Source organism: Gavialis gangeticus, unplaced genomic scaffold (genome assembly GCF_001723915.1).
Source record: "Gavialis gangeticus isolate Ggan-Ray unplaced genomic scaffold, GavGan_comp1, whole genome shotgun sequence".
In the NCBI taxonomy this organism is placed as follows: Eukaryota; Metazoa; Chordata; order Crocodylia; family Gavialidae; genus Gavialis; species Gavialis gangeticus.
This window is the reverse complement of record NW_017729025.1, coordinates 140,287,591-140,300,199: the sequence shown is the minus strand read 5'-3', so window position 1 is coordinate 140,300,199 and position 12,609 is coordinate 140,287,591. Positions and strand designations below refer to the sequence as shown.

At 38.0% G+C, this 12,609-nt stretch overlaps 1 protein-coding gene across 6 annotated transcripts in view; it reads left to right on the top strand.

Annotated features, from left to right (window-relative positions):
• SOX6 (SRY-box 6) overlaps positions 1-12,609 on the top strand; it is a 489,331-nt gene that overhangs the window by 228,184 nt on the left and 248,538 nt on the right. For all 6 annotated transcript variants that reach the window (XM_019519647.1, XM_019519646.1, XM_019519644.1 and 3 more), the window contains exons 5-6: positions 7,083-7,255; positions 11,380-11,448. In XM_019519647.1, coding sequence (XP_019375192.1) covers positions 7,083-7,255; positions 11,380-11,448 — 242 coding nt within the window. The remainder of the gene's footprint in view (positions 1-7,082; positions 7,256-11,379; positions 11,449-12,609) is intronic.

The window sequence follows — 12,609 nt, the reverse complement described above, 5'->3', positions numbered from 1 at the left end:
TCAAAATCATTTTTGATTGTTGGTTGAATTGCTTCAGTTGATGATACTTTGGAACCGCAGTTATGTGATTTTAAGCCTTTCTCTAGCTGATAGCAAGGTTTAGTATTCCCCTTTCTTGATTTTTTTTTTTTTTCTGATTTCATCTACTATTTTGTTATGTATAAGTCTAATAATGATTTGTTACTTAACATTTCTGTTTTGCTTAGATGAACAAGACAAAAGTTTGTTCAGAAGCAGTGAGTAAAAGAGGCTGGTATTCTCAAAGCTTTAAATCAATCATGGAATTCAAGAGAAATGGTAATACTTGGCAGCTGTCTGGAGACTTCTGTGTGAAGATCTCAAAGCACTTTAGAAACATTAATTATCTAGGCATAACAAAATTCCTTTGTGGTACTATTTTACCTTATCTGAAGATTGGGAAATGAGGCAGACTTCTTTAAAAAAAAATACACAGCAACTGAATGGCAGAGTTAGGAACCTTTGCATCCTGCTTGCCAGGAACAGGAGTTACAGCCTGTTCCTGACCCATTGATGTCAATGACAGCATCACAGGGTCCATTGGTAAATCTGTATCTCTATTATTCCTTTTTGGCTTGGTACAGCATAGAGTTTTAGCAGTGCTTTCCTCTTTGTATGGCTGAATTTCAAAGTGCCCAGTTTGAAATTGCAGTGAGAAGCTCTGGAAATCTAAGTATGTATTATTGTTGTTCATTTTTTTCTTTCCCCACAGTTATTGCTGTGTCACTCAAAAGAGACAAGATACTATGAGGAGAATTTCCCAATAAAATGGAATTGTGTTTTTGTCCAATGACATGCAGATATACCTGTTTATAGACTGAATTATAATAGAGATGTTTGAACTGCTGTAATAGTGGCGGAGCAAATTTTCTTTCACAGGCTACAAAATAATGTGCTCTGTATTTACCGGTTCAGTTTATATGGGGACTTTAATTTCTTTCCAAACATTTAAGAAACCTAGATACGTAGGAGCCCAGAATGTTGTTTGGTGTATTGTAGAAAGGCATTTGAATGTGAGACATATGAGGTTCTTATTCCTTCTTGGATAGCTCCAGAAGTATAGATAGAGCTTGTAAATAATTTTAAAAGGACACATCTTTCCACAAGATTATAATCCAAGCGCAGTCTTAGTTTATAAGTAAAATTTAGTTGATCTCTTTTCTCTCTTTGAGTGGTATTTATAGCAGCTTGATTTTTCTCACTCTGTTACATTGACCTATGACTAGCATTCCTTAAAATGTTTCCTTTGATGTGTTGTTTCTGTTCAGCTTGACCACTTTCCCTCAAGACACACTCAGAGCAGCACAAGATTTACCGTAAAATCAGTAAACAAACAATAGAAAATTAAAACTTTAGAACAATGATTTTTTTTTAGTTTAATCAGATTATAAACACCTAGGTAACACTAGGTATTGTAATAGCTGCAGAATAAATATTTACCTTAAACTTTTGATGAGGGAAATTACTGTTATGTTTACTTATGAAAACAATTTCCTTAAATACAATTGATTTCCCATTAAGGATCAAATTTTTAAATACTGGTGATAAAGAAGTCAACGGATCAAATTCAGTAAATCTGAAGTCACTGAAATAAAGGCCCCAAAGAAAAATGTGTCAGTTTTAAAGGTCTTTCCTAACTGAAGACCATTTTGTGATAGAGCCAAAGGTTAATAAAATCAGTAGTGAATGTAGCAATTTTACAGATAAGCTATTCACAACAAGTGTAGTTACTTGAATAAAAAGCTAATTCAGTTCTAAAATGCCACATGCAGTAGCAGTGAATAGCTGCTTTTAGGTGCTTTCTGGAGGAGGATAAAATACAGAATCACAGCACTCTTCTCTTCCAGCGTCCCTGGCTGCCTGTAAATTGCTGTGAATAGGACTGTGGGCTGACAGGCTCTATTAAGACAAACTGCCTTTCTCATCGGAGAGATAAAATAAATCAGGTGTTTAGTCAAATTAAAATACTTCAAATGGAGCAGGCCCTGGGGAGCACTGATCCACCTGACAAATCTGAGAGAAACTCAAGACAGATGTGTTTTGGGGATAAGGAAGACCCCATGGAAAAAAAAAGCAGCACTGTCTTTGGAGTTAGAGAACAGGAACAGTTTAGAGCAAAGAGAGAGAGGGCTACATGTGTGATATATAATATTTTATGAAAACAGGCGTATTTACTGTATGTTGATATCTTTCATATGAAGCTTTTTGTTTTATATGTTTTTATGGCAAATCCATTTTACAGATAGCTCTATTTTTATTTTATATATATAAATATTTTAGTCAGCAGAATGGTTTATTTACTGGTGGTGATTTTAGGGATCTCGGAGCTCACTGCAGCAAGTGAATGAGAAGCTGATAATGATAGCACACAGTTAGTGATGACCTGTTTTGGCCCAGCAAGAACGGCTTAATCTGGTCAGCATTCCTAGCAAGTTGTTTTTTTATTAGGGTTTAAACTGTATAATAATGATAGGAATTTTCTATTCCAGAATTAAATTATTATATTACCTTGCCTTTAACAACATTCAAGAATCTAATGCTTTTTCTTCTTCTGAGTGGTGTTCAGCTACGTTGCCTCATGTTTCACCAGCATTCTCATTATTTACAAGGCGCTTGCTATGTAGGGTCATCAGTCCTATCCCACTGTTGGATTGCATGGCACAGAAAACAAATTAAATAGTAGTGTTTTGAGTGAGATTAATAATTTTAGGCATAGTTTTCTTTGAAAACAATATTACTGTTTCCCGAATGGGAAATTTTAGCTCCTGCCTGCCACTGTATGCAATTCAAATAAGAAGAAAGGAGTTCTCTTAGATGCTGGTGTTTTATCACACCCTTATCAAGCACTTGCAGCTAATTATAACAGAATAATCAAATGTCACAGCTTTAACAGGCATTTTGTGTGCTAGTTTTATACCCATATTATAAAGCAAATACAGAGTGGGCAGAATAATATGGTAACTGAGTGGAAGATTAATGCCTGCCTGGGGTGTGTAAAATATTTTATGACTCTGAGAACTGGGCTCAGAATTTCAAGTCAGAAACTGCTTGACATAATGTGGAAATCTCAAGCCGTAGGTTCCCTGAATGGCTCTGAATGGGGATGAGTGTCAGCCTAAGCAGAGACTGTGCTTCCCATTGGTGTTCTGGATTATGTGGAGCAGAAGGTCTCCAGTGGCTATGGTGGGTGGGTAAATGGGTTTCCCTTTGGCAGTACAGAGCATGTTTCTGAGGTAGTTTGTCCCTGAATAGAAATTTAGCTACAGGGTAAAAATTTCAAAAACACCTAAGTGACTTAAACTGTAGTATAAACTTTTCAAAGGAAACTTTAAGCGCTTAGGAGGCCAAGTGACTTAGGGTCTGTCTATACTGGAGTGTTATATACCTGAGCCTGCACAAGTAGCAATCTAGATGTGGCAGCACAGAGCTCAGTGCTGACTTAATTTGGCCTGCCAAGAACTTGGCAGTGACTACTGGGTAGATATTCCTTTAAGCTCCTAAGTGACTAAGGGGGCTTGCAGACATTCACTTAGTGGTGCAGTGGGATCTGATCCCTGATCCTAGCAATCCCATGCATGTATGGCAAGATGTGTGATTGCTGGGATTGGGGATCAGATCCCAAACAAGTTCCTAATGTAGATGGGGACAGGGTTCAGCATCAGGACTGGGGCAATCAGCTGATTGTTAGCATTAGGTTGCGGGTGCTACAGGTTCAATTTATGGTACCAAAAATGTGGAATATCTTTGTGACTAGCTTGCCACTTTATAGCACCATGAATCAGATGCATGTGTAGTACAGTTACTATTTATAGCATGATTAACATGTTAATCGCATCACAAGTGTAACATGTACCAGAAGCTTAAGAACCAGCTCCTATGCTACCTGTTAGTTATCTTTGTGGCACTTAGGCTACAAACAGATGTTATGGTTGTCCTGGAAGAAATTATTTTCTTCTGGTTCAGACGTCCATGTCTCAGGACAAACCCTAAAAAGGTTTGCAGGATGAGAAGTGTTAACCCTTTGTGTGTGACAGGTTGCCCTGGGATCGCATTATTGAATCAGTGGCTGAAAAGCAGCAGTGCATTCAGCTTCTCACTAATTCCTATAAGTACATGCCAGTCTCATGACTTTTCTGGTCTGGGACAAACATGGGCACAGCTGGACCCAGGACAAGTACAGCATCTGTTTGTAATCTTAGATATCTATGTGTGATGTTGATTTGAGTCCTGGGGGAAAAAATCAGATGCTGGATGAGTCCTCCTCCTCGTTGCTACCTTTTTGTTACATATTCTTAAGACATAGGAAAATGTGTGTTACAAAGGTAGATGAACTAATGATTTTTAGGTTTTGAGGCAGTTTGGAACAGGATTGCCTGTAAAAGCCCTGGTGCCATTTAGATGCCAAAGAAATGAAAAAGGATCTAGTCCAAATCACTTTTTCAAAATATAACTTAGATTTGCTGTTTGGGCCACCCATGCACAACTAGAATTGCCACAGTGTCCTCTAAGTTTTCACAAGAAATTTGAATAAACAACTGCGTGACTTTTCACTTTATCTGTGCATTGGTAACATTTTTTGATGATACAGGAATTTTCCAGTCTCTCTGCTTAACCAACACAAGCATGTATCACAGGGATGTTGAGCTAAGCTCAAAGTGTAGCTCTTCAGTTTCAGTTTAACACAACACCGTATTAAAATATGTTGTCATCAAAGGGATAATATTTTAAACTAAAAATGTGCATGGTTTTCTTTAAAATATGAAAATCAATTATAATCAGGACACACAAAATGAAGCAGTCACCCTTTGACCCTGACCCTTGGTGTCGACAAAAGTGACTTAAGCCATACAATAAGGGGGTTCCCTTTCAGAGACAGACCAGGGCTTTTCCTGTAAGATTTTAAATTTGTAACAGTTAATCTCATGATTTCATTTAATCTTAACATTTTATAACAGTTCAACCTGCCTTTTGAAAAAAATCTAACAAAGAAATTTCTATTACAGCATTCAGAATTAACAAAAAGTAATACTTTTCCCCCAGATTGGTTGATTTTACATTTAGAGGCATAAAATATATAGGAAGTATAGACCAAAAACTTCTGAAGTCCTTCCACTAATTCTCTTCTTTTCAGTTCAGTATCCCATGCTCACTGATGTAATAGTTGGGCAGCACTCATGACCAGTCTTGGATGTAAATGCCTATAGACATCTGAAAGTAATACTAGTCGATAAATAATGTAGTTTAAGTAGTTGTGCATTTGGGAATCTCAGACTTACTCAATAGACTCCCATCTGTTTCCCTGCCCCTTCTCCCTTGGAGGAGAGAGAGGCTACTGAAACCTGGCAACTTCCTGTTGCCCTTCCCTACCTTGGAGGAAGGTGGAGGTATAACTTCGTTGCTAGCTTTCCCACTTCTTACTTGACCCTGTTTCCCACAATGCTCTTTTCCTTCAAAAGGTCCTAAGGTACTTTCTTGATCTGGAGTTGTCTGAAGTGGTTAGCAGAGAAGGATGACCTATTGCCTTTATATTTTTTTCACTTTGTCTCTGTTTTCTTTGGGGCAGTCAATAGAATCCTCCAGGTTTTTAAGAGACGGGCTTGCTCCCTAATTTTTGATTCTTCTGTGGAGCTAGCAAGAGCACTGGATCCATTTTTTTCCACTTCTGGTTGGAGCTTCTCTCAGAAGCCCTCATTTTCCTGCCATACACAGTTTGCACGTGGACATGATAATATTCTGAGTTGGAGGGAAAAGAAGCCTGTGTGAGTCGCATGCAAAGTAAAATACCCATATTTAACATATTTTTGGCTTGCTTCACAAAAGGATCCTGTACTTTTTTCTTAGGAGAGCCATGCAATTTACCCATAAACAGATCGTTAAGCATCATTAGTGCAAAGAATAAATGTACCGTAGTTTCATATTAATTAAGCACTCTCTACAGAGTAAACTTTCAAAGTTAAATGAGAAATTTTTCAGCCATTTTCTCAAGTCAAGTTATTTCTCTGTGGGTACTAGGAGAGCTCACTTTGCTTGTTCCGTAACCAAGGCTAACCTTTCCCTTAGTTTGTCAATGACAGCAAATGGTCCACATACTGTACTGTTGCTACATAATGCTGTACCCATACAGAAATCTTTTAGAAATAACACCCCCCAAACAAAACAAAGCCAAACAATTCAACTGCTTTACCTTGTAAACATTTTCCTTTCCAATTTCACTTAATTTTCCCTCAGCCTTATTTATTTTTTTACGTTAATCAAAATGTGACTTGGGTAATACATTAAATAGTTATTATACTGGGAAGATTTAGTTGGAAGGAAATGAGGGATTTCATATTGCACTGTATTTAATTCAGTCATTCTCAACTAGGGTGCCATGGCACCCTGAGGTGCCTTGAAAACCGTTCAAGGATACTGTGAGATGACATACAATATTAGGTGTACAAGTATGATTCACAAGATAAACCCAGAAATTTCAAATAGGAATCATAGTTTCATAGTTAGTAGGGTTGGGAGGGACCTGAGTAGATCATCAAGTCCAACCCCCTGTCATGGGCAGGAAAGAGTACTGCGGTCAAACGACCCCGGCTAGGTGTCTATCACACCTCCTTTTAAAGACCCCCCAGGGTAGGGGCGAGCACCACTCCATAGTGTTAAAGGCAGTCTGGCCTGTTCTGGCCTTCCTGAGTTCTTTGCAATAGGAAGATTGCTTTATTGTTTTTCTTTAGTCCAAAAATTATTGAAAACTCATGAGCTGGTATTTTCCAAGGGGTGCCTTGACCCAGTTGAGGGGCGCCTAGAATCTAAAAAGTTTGAGGAAACACTCTTGTCAGAAAAAAAAAGAAATACCCAGTGCCAATTTCTCTACTGCTTCACAGTTGTAACATTTACTCCTGTTTGGAATATAGCTGTATGCTGGGATCTTTTAAATAATTTTTAGTAAAATATGTGTTCAAGCTGCCACTTTGGGGGAAAAAATGGCTTTTGTACTTAAATTAATTCCTTTGTGAATATTGTTCAAAAACTATAATCTATCTGATATTTACAATACATCTTTCCTTCATGTTTAGGTACACCAGAAAGCCTGGCAGAAAAAGAGCGACAGCTCTCTACCATGATCACCCAGCTGATCAGTTTACGGGAGCAGCTCCTGGCTGCCCATGATGAACAGAAAAAGCTGGCAGCCTCACAAATTGAAAAACAACGGCAGCAAATGGACCTTGCTCGCCAACAGCAAGAACAGGTGAGGCTTTGAGAAACCAGCAAAAATGTTTCATGCAGAACATTAGAAGGCTCATAATAAGCATTGTTCCGCTTGGTGTTTCCTTTCCTTTCCATTATTACAAGAGTTTAAATTCCCTCATTATAGAAAAAGTATTATAAATTGCTTTTTCTTTTTCATATAGGAACCAGAGTAAAAATAGGCATGGAATTTCAATGCATTTATTTTCTAGCTGTAATTAAAGCCTTATTTCTTGCTACTTATGAGATGCAGTGTAGTAAGTCCCCCAGTAAAGCAGACTGTGAAACAACTATCATTGTTTAACTCTTTTATTCCCTCTATGACAACAAAAGAGAGAAGAATGGGTAGAAAGCTGGCACCCCAAAATACCTCCATAGAAAAGAAAGTAAGGAATATTTGTAAGAGACCAAATTGTCCTAAAGAGCTGTCCTTGTCTGGTGCAAAAATCTAACAATGATCGCATATACTAGTCCCCCAGGCATTAAATCAGACAGAGCCAAATTAATGTGTGGTTTTTAGGAATCTGACATTATTACTAGAATTATCTTTTCAGTTAAATGTATTTTATAGGGTATATAGAGCAATATATGCTCTGTTGATTTTAATGAGTTGTGACGTCTGGTATTTTATGTGCTTGAATATTTGCCCACATGTAGGAATATGGACTCATCCCCTAATGGAAAATAACATAAAGGAACACTGTAAAAAATCAGAAGTTAGAATGTCATTTAGCCATCCAGAGATGACACAGTAATTAACTATTGACACTTGTGAATAAGCTAGCACAAATTAATCTTGACACATTTGCAGACGAGTGATATCTTACAGTGAACACTTTGTAATTATATTTCAAAATGAAAATTAAATGACACTTAAAACTAGGTTGTCATGCTCAATGAAGCGAGCATGTAGCTCAACCGATTGGCAAATAAAATTCAGAATTTGAGCCACATGGTGCTTATGTACCATCCTTTACTGTGTTGAGCCTATACATCTAGACTGCGCTATGGTAATGCACTCTGGTGTTTTGGATGCATTTTTCTATCTTAGCTGTATACCGTTTAGGAGAAGCCATCAATATTAGATGAAGAGAGGTAGTTTGTTTCCATCAGGAAATGAATATTCAAATACCACTATACTGTACTTAGATCTGTAACAAGATGCATACCAGTCCATGCTCGCAACAAAGCCGGCAGCACTACCCTGCATGTTTACAATGCAAGGGAGGGTGTAGGTCACCGGCAATTCCAAATGATTCCAAACATTAGATCCAGTACCTAGGACAAATGTGCAATAGTCCCAAAAATAATTGCATTATGATTTTATTCTGAATCTCATTTCTATCTGAAACTACCACACGGTGCATTTTTTCGGAATCAGATGATTGGTATCTTTTCGGCATTTGCCTGAGCTGAGATTTGAGTTTGCAGCATGGTACAGACCAAATTCTCTGAAGTCCACTTGTGAACATGCTTCACTGTAGGATGAAATGGCATGATGGATACATCATTCATAAAACAGCATAATTTAAGTGTTCTACACGTGTGTGAATAGTCCCTGCAGCAGGGTGCCCACTGCAGTTGCTCCTGTAAGCACAAAAATGGCACTGAACATAGACTGTATTTGTGACTATACTGTCTAATCACTCGGTATCCCCCTCTCCTCCAGACTTTAGGAGCCCATTTGAGCTAATTGCTTAACTAGCAGGATAGGGTGCAATTCTTTAGTCCTTACTCACTTAACTACCATTGATTGAACTGGAGGAAGACTGCAAGACCATGCTTATGAAGAGACTTTAATCCCATTTGTGGGCAACAGTTTAGTCCCTACTGCTGGGCTGGATTCTTTTCTGTTCTGCCATTTGTCATGTCTCCCAGGTGCAGTGACTGGTAGACACTGATCAGGTATTTGAAGACATAAGTGAGATTTATGTAGTGCGTGGATCTTTTGCTGGTCTCTGTGCAAAGGTGAATTTCTCCTGGAGCCATGAAACTAAAACACTGAGTGTAAAGGTGGGGGGAAAAATCTCAGAACTGATCATTTGGGGCTATGTTGTTGTTTTCTGCTAGGAGGTGTAAAAAGCTATCGCACAGTTTTGTTCTGCTTTTGATGCAGTTTATCTGAATTATTTCCACTAAGGATAGAGAAAAATGCAGTGGTATATCTCAAAATCATCCTTGTTGAATTCATTGTATTTTTAGTAATAATTGTATCTGTACTGCTTTCTTATTTTTATTGTTTTTGCCTTTCCAAGTTTAAGCATAAGCATTTACTGTATGTTAATTTAAAACCATATAATATGTCAGAGAGAAAAAGAGAAAAGTGTTTTTGCCAGGGGACAGGAAACAAAATATTCTTGAGTTCATACTTTATCTCTGATGTTGACTTTCACTGTGATAATTCATCAGAGGTTTGACTGTCCCCCTACCCAGACAAATATTTATAGGAAGGGAAATGATATTTGAGAAATAAGTGAGTATTTTGTTACTGAATATAGTGTCATATCCTCAGCAGTGGGAGGATACAGTCCTAGCAGATGGGCAAAGCGTCAGAATTGCTAGACTGGGGCTCCCTAAGAAACAGTCCCTGACCAGAACTACTGAACAGTTGTCCCTCTACGGCACCAGTTCCAGCAGGTCACCTAGGTCCCATTGCCCTCCCCATATTATAACTATGTGGGGAAGTTAGTGGTACCTGCTGCACTGATTTCTGCATAAAACTATGAATTTGAAAGGAGAAGGCCCTCTCCCCTTGCACCATGATGCTGATTCCAGGTGATTTGTAGGATGCAAGGCTATATCTGTTTAGGGCCATGGACAGAAATTACACATAAACCAATATAGGTGATGGGAAACTGGTTCAATTCTGTAACACAACAGAAATTCAGTAAACATAAATTACTTTCAAAATGGATAAACTGATTTAAGATAAACCTGGATGGATGTAGTATCAGACTTAATTGATTTAGGTTAAATTGGTTTATTGAACTTCTGTCCCAGATCCCCTCCATATTCAAGGAAACTCACAGTCCCTCAGCATCCCAGGATGCTTTGCAACTCCCCTGCAAACCTGCCTCCCTTGCCCCTCCTAGGGTGGGTGGGCTACATTGGCCCAAGCTGCCTGCTCCAGCCAAGCAGGGAGCTGTGTTCTAGCCCCTTGGCTTCTGACCTGGGCCACTGTAGGCATGTTGACTGCAGTTCTGGAATCAGAAGTGAATGTGTGTTCACTTGCTTATCGGTTCAAGCTACGCAGCTTAGACTAATTTGGGAAGATTGAATTGATTCATTCTTGGTCTTTTTGACTGTCTGTACTTAGTCTAGGAAACCTTCCTTCAATCTGCACATATGCCTCAGTGCTCCCTGTTTCATTATTGAGTAGACGTGCTTTCCTTCCACCGATACAAGGGAAATGGAGCAGCAGACACTTAACCTCTCATTGTCACTTTCTGCATACATAAAAAGAGGGTGATCATATTTACATTTGTCAGAGCAATGTTGTGAGTCTTGATTTCTTAGGATCAAGTTCTGCCACCTCTATATACTGTGTGGCACCTTATTCCTCTCTCCTCAAGAGATCATTCAAGGTGAATAAACTTGGCAGAAGTTTGCCATTAATGATTTTTCTGTATTTTTAAGCAAAATATAAAAGCTACAAAAAGTCCCATTCAGCAAAGCATGAAAACATGTGCTTAGTTTGAAGCACCTGAATATTCCTTTCCCTATTCAGGAGAGCTCTTAACATTAAGCATATTCTATGGTAGCTAACAGTAATCACCGTAGTCAAAATTAAGGACATGTTTACTTTGTTGAATACTGATAAAAGTATGAAGATGCATAAGTTTAAGCATCTGTTTTGCTGTGGTGAGGGGTTTAAATGGTTAATGTGTAATTTTAACTGGAATACCACATTTTAATGTTGCATTTAAATTTGAAATTGTTTGAGCACCTACATGGGTACATCTAAAACAAAATATTCACTGTTCTTCCAGTTTTTTTTACAATTGACGTTCAATAGAAAAATCTTTAAAATGTTAGAATTAGGATAACTAATAAGTTGTTTTTGCTCAGTACTATTGAAGCTTCACTGTTACTGTTTTAATTTAATGGCAAATTTATCTCTAATAGATTGCAAGACAACAACAGCAACTTCTGCAACAGCAGCACAAAATCAATCTACTGCAGCAGCAAATTCAGGTCAGTGTGTTTTATTGCTCTCTTCTGATTATACTTAAATTCCATTTACAGAAAAGGAAGAATCTAAAATAAAATAGCCACATGCTTCCCTCAAAAACCCAGTAAAGCTGTTCTTCAGGTCTCTGTGTCTTTGAAAATAATTAAAAATATATTTTTGGTGGAAACTTCTTTTGGTTAACAAGCCAAGTTTTTTTTTTAGTTATGATTTTATTTCCTCAAATTATACCATTTTGCTCCAGAATCTACAATTATTTTCATTTATACACCATGAAGACAGCAGCAGATATTCAATTATTGTTTGTAGATCTGTTTATTATACAGGGAAAATCAGTTTTATAAGATAAAGATGATTATGAAAAACACTCTACAGAAAATGGCTGCAATTGTCTTAACCAAAGCCAACTGTGACAGAGCAGGAAAAAACCCTTTCCCCAAAACCTATACTGAGACAGCAGCAGGTACCCAGGCACTGATACCCACTCTAATATCCAAGGGACTGCTACTATACCATGACCTACAGACAGGTATGTACCTGTTGAAATACTTTGAAAGCAACCTCATAGCAACCTCATTCAACGGTAAATCATGGCTTGATTTTATGTAATCAGACCCTCTCTCTGACACACGCAGGGGAACAACCAACTGACAGCTTTCAGGTACTGCTGACTTGTGGGCCTACTGACCCTACTGTCTTTTTTTCCTTGCATGTTCTACTTGGATGCCTTCCAGTCAACCTGGTCTTCAGTTTAAATTGTCACAGTCACAGTTGATAGGTTGCTGTGGGGCCAGTTACTGGTGGCATCAAGTGGATCAGTGCAAGTTGCTTGCCTTCATCCCTGCTATCCAGCTAGCCACTATGTTTTAGTTGGCTGAAGGTGAAAGTATTCCTTTCTTTTTCCAAACCCCAGTGTTTTCCTGTTGCTTTATAAATATACAGTACCATAGTTATTTCGTTTGGACTTTAATTGATATAATTAACATTTATTAACTGCTTTGACTCCTGGGGGTTGGAAGACAAAGAATTGTGAAATGTTATCATCATTGTTGTTGTTTATTGGTGGAAGGTAGTTTTGAAAAGGCTATGTCATTATATTGGTTGGGAATTAGAGCTGGAGATAAAATAGTTAACATAGTTAAGGGAAATAAATATTACATCTTTTA